The sequence below is a fragment of the Vigna unguiculata genome, chromosome 8 (genome assembly GCF_004118075.2).
Source record: "Vigna unguiculata cultivar IT97K-499-35 chromosome 8, ASM411807v1, whole genome shotgun sequence".
NCBI classification, from domain to species: domain Eukaryota; kingdom Viridiplantae; phylum Streptophyta; class Magnoliopsida; order Fabales; family Fabaceae; genus Vigna; species Vigna unguiculata.
This window is the reverse complement of record NC_040286.1, coordinates 13,284,807-13,286,103: the sequence shown is the minus strand read 5'-3', so window position 1 is coordinate 13,286,103 and position 1,297 is coordinate 13,284,807. Positions and strand designations below refer to the sequence as shown.

General features: G+C 54.6%; 1 protein-coding gene across 1 annotated transcript; it reads right to left on the bottom strand.

Moving 5' to 3' along the window:
• Positions 1 to 628: 628 nt before the first annotated feature.
• On the bottom strand, positions 629 to 1,297 carry LOC114194872. Its single transcript, XM_028085278.1, has one exon. It carries the CDS (start codon positions 1,295 to 1,297, stop codon positions 629 to 631), a length of 669 nt encoding a protein of 222 aa, XP_027941079.1.

The window sequence follows — 1,297 nt, the reverse complement described above, 5'->3', positions numbered from 1 at the left end:
GTGCCCGCAATCAATGACGACATGGTTACTCGACAACCAATCCATGCCCAGAATCACGTCTAGACCCTCCATCGGCAAACAAATGAGGTTCAACCTGAACCTACGGCCTGCCACCTCCATAGGGCACCCCACGCACATAGAAGTGGTGGATACTTCTCCAGACGCTGGCGTCGCAACTAAAAGCTCGCACCCCAGCTCTCGCATCGTGAGCCCGAGCCTCCTCACACATTCATTAGACACAAACGAATGAGTGGCTCCTGAGTCAAACAACACCACTACCTCGTGTTCACACAACAAACATAGAAACTGCAAAAGTTTACCTGACTGTCGCGCCTCTGCAGTCGTCAAGGCGAACACACGCCCCGGTGCTCTGGGTCGGTCTCCTACTGGTCTCGTAGCTGGCGCACCACCAGCTTGTCTTCTGTTAGGACACTGACGTGCAAAGTGCCCTGTCTGCTGGCATACATAGCACCTACCAATACTACTGCCTCCACCTGTACTGCTGGCAGGTTTAGTACAATCCCTCCTCAAGTGTTCCCCGCCACAGTTATAACACCGTAATCTTCCCCAGGTAGTCGGTGGTCTGCTATAGGGGTTTCCTCTGAGGTCTGACATCTGGGGTAGTCCTCTACTGTTTCCCCCCACTACTCGACCCGGTCTCCAACTGCTCCACAGTTTTGGCCTGCTCGACCAAAATTGGAAACTCTCTAATCCGAAGCGGCACAATGAAGCGGCGTATCTCATGTTTTAATCCGCTCTCGAACCTCCTACACCTCCACTCCTCGGTGACTACTGGAGTGTAGAAACGCGCCAGATATTCGAACCTCTCTATGTAGGCCGCCACAGTCATGGTCCCCTGCTGAAGAGTAAGGAACTCTGCCTCCCGTTCGTGCCTCGCACTGTCGGGAAAGTACTTCTCCAGAAACCTCGTCCTGAAGGCAGTCCACGTCACCTGCTCCCCACGGGTCTGCATCAACTGCTGCATCCCCTGCCACCAATACTCTGCGTCTGCCACCAAGAGAAACGTGACAAACAACAGCCTCTGCTCATCTGTGCATCCCAGCACTCTACAGATCTTCTCACATTCCCGCATCCAGGCATCTGCCTCATCCGGAGTGGCCTTGCCAGAGAACTTGGCCGGTCGGTGTTTCATGAAATCCTCCATAGCTACTGGCCGGGTAGGTGCCACTACAGCTCTGGGTGGCGCCGCTATGGGCTGCATTGCGTCCACCATATGATGGATCGCCTGAGCTATGTCATCAGCTCCAGCGGTGTTCCTCCTCCTCCTGTTAGCCAT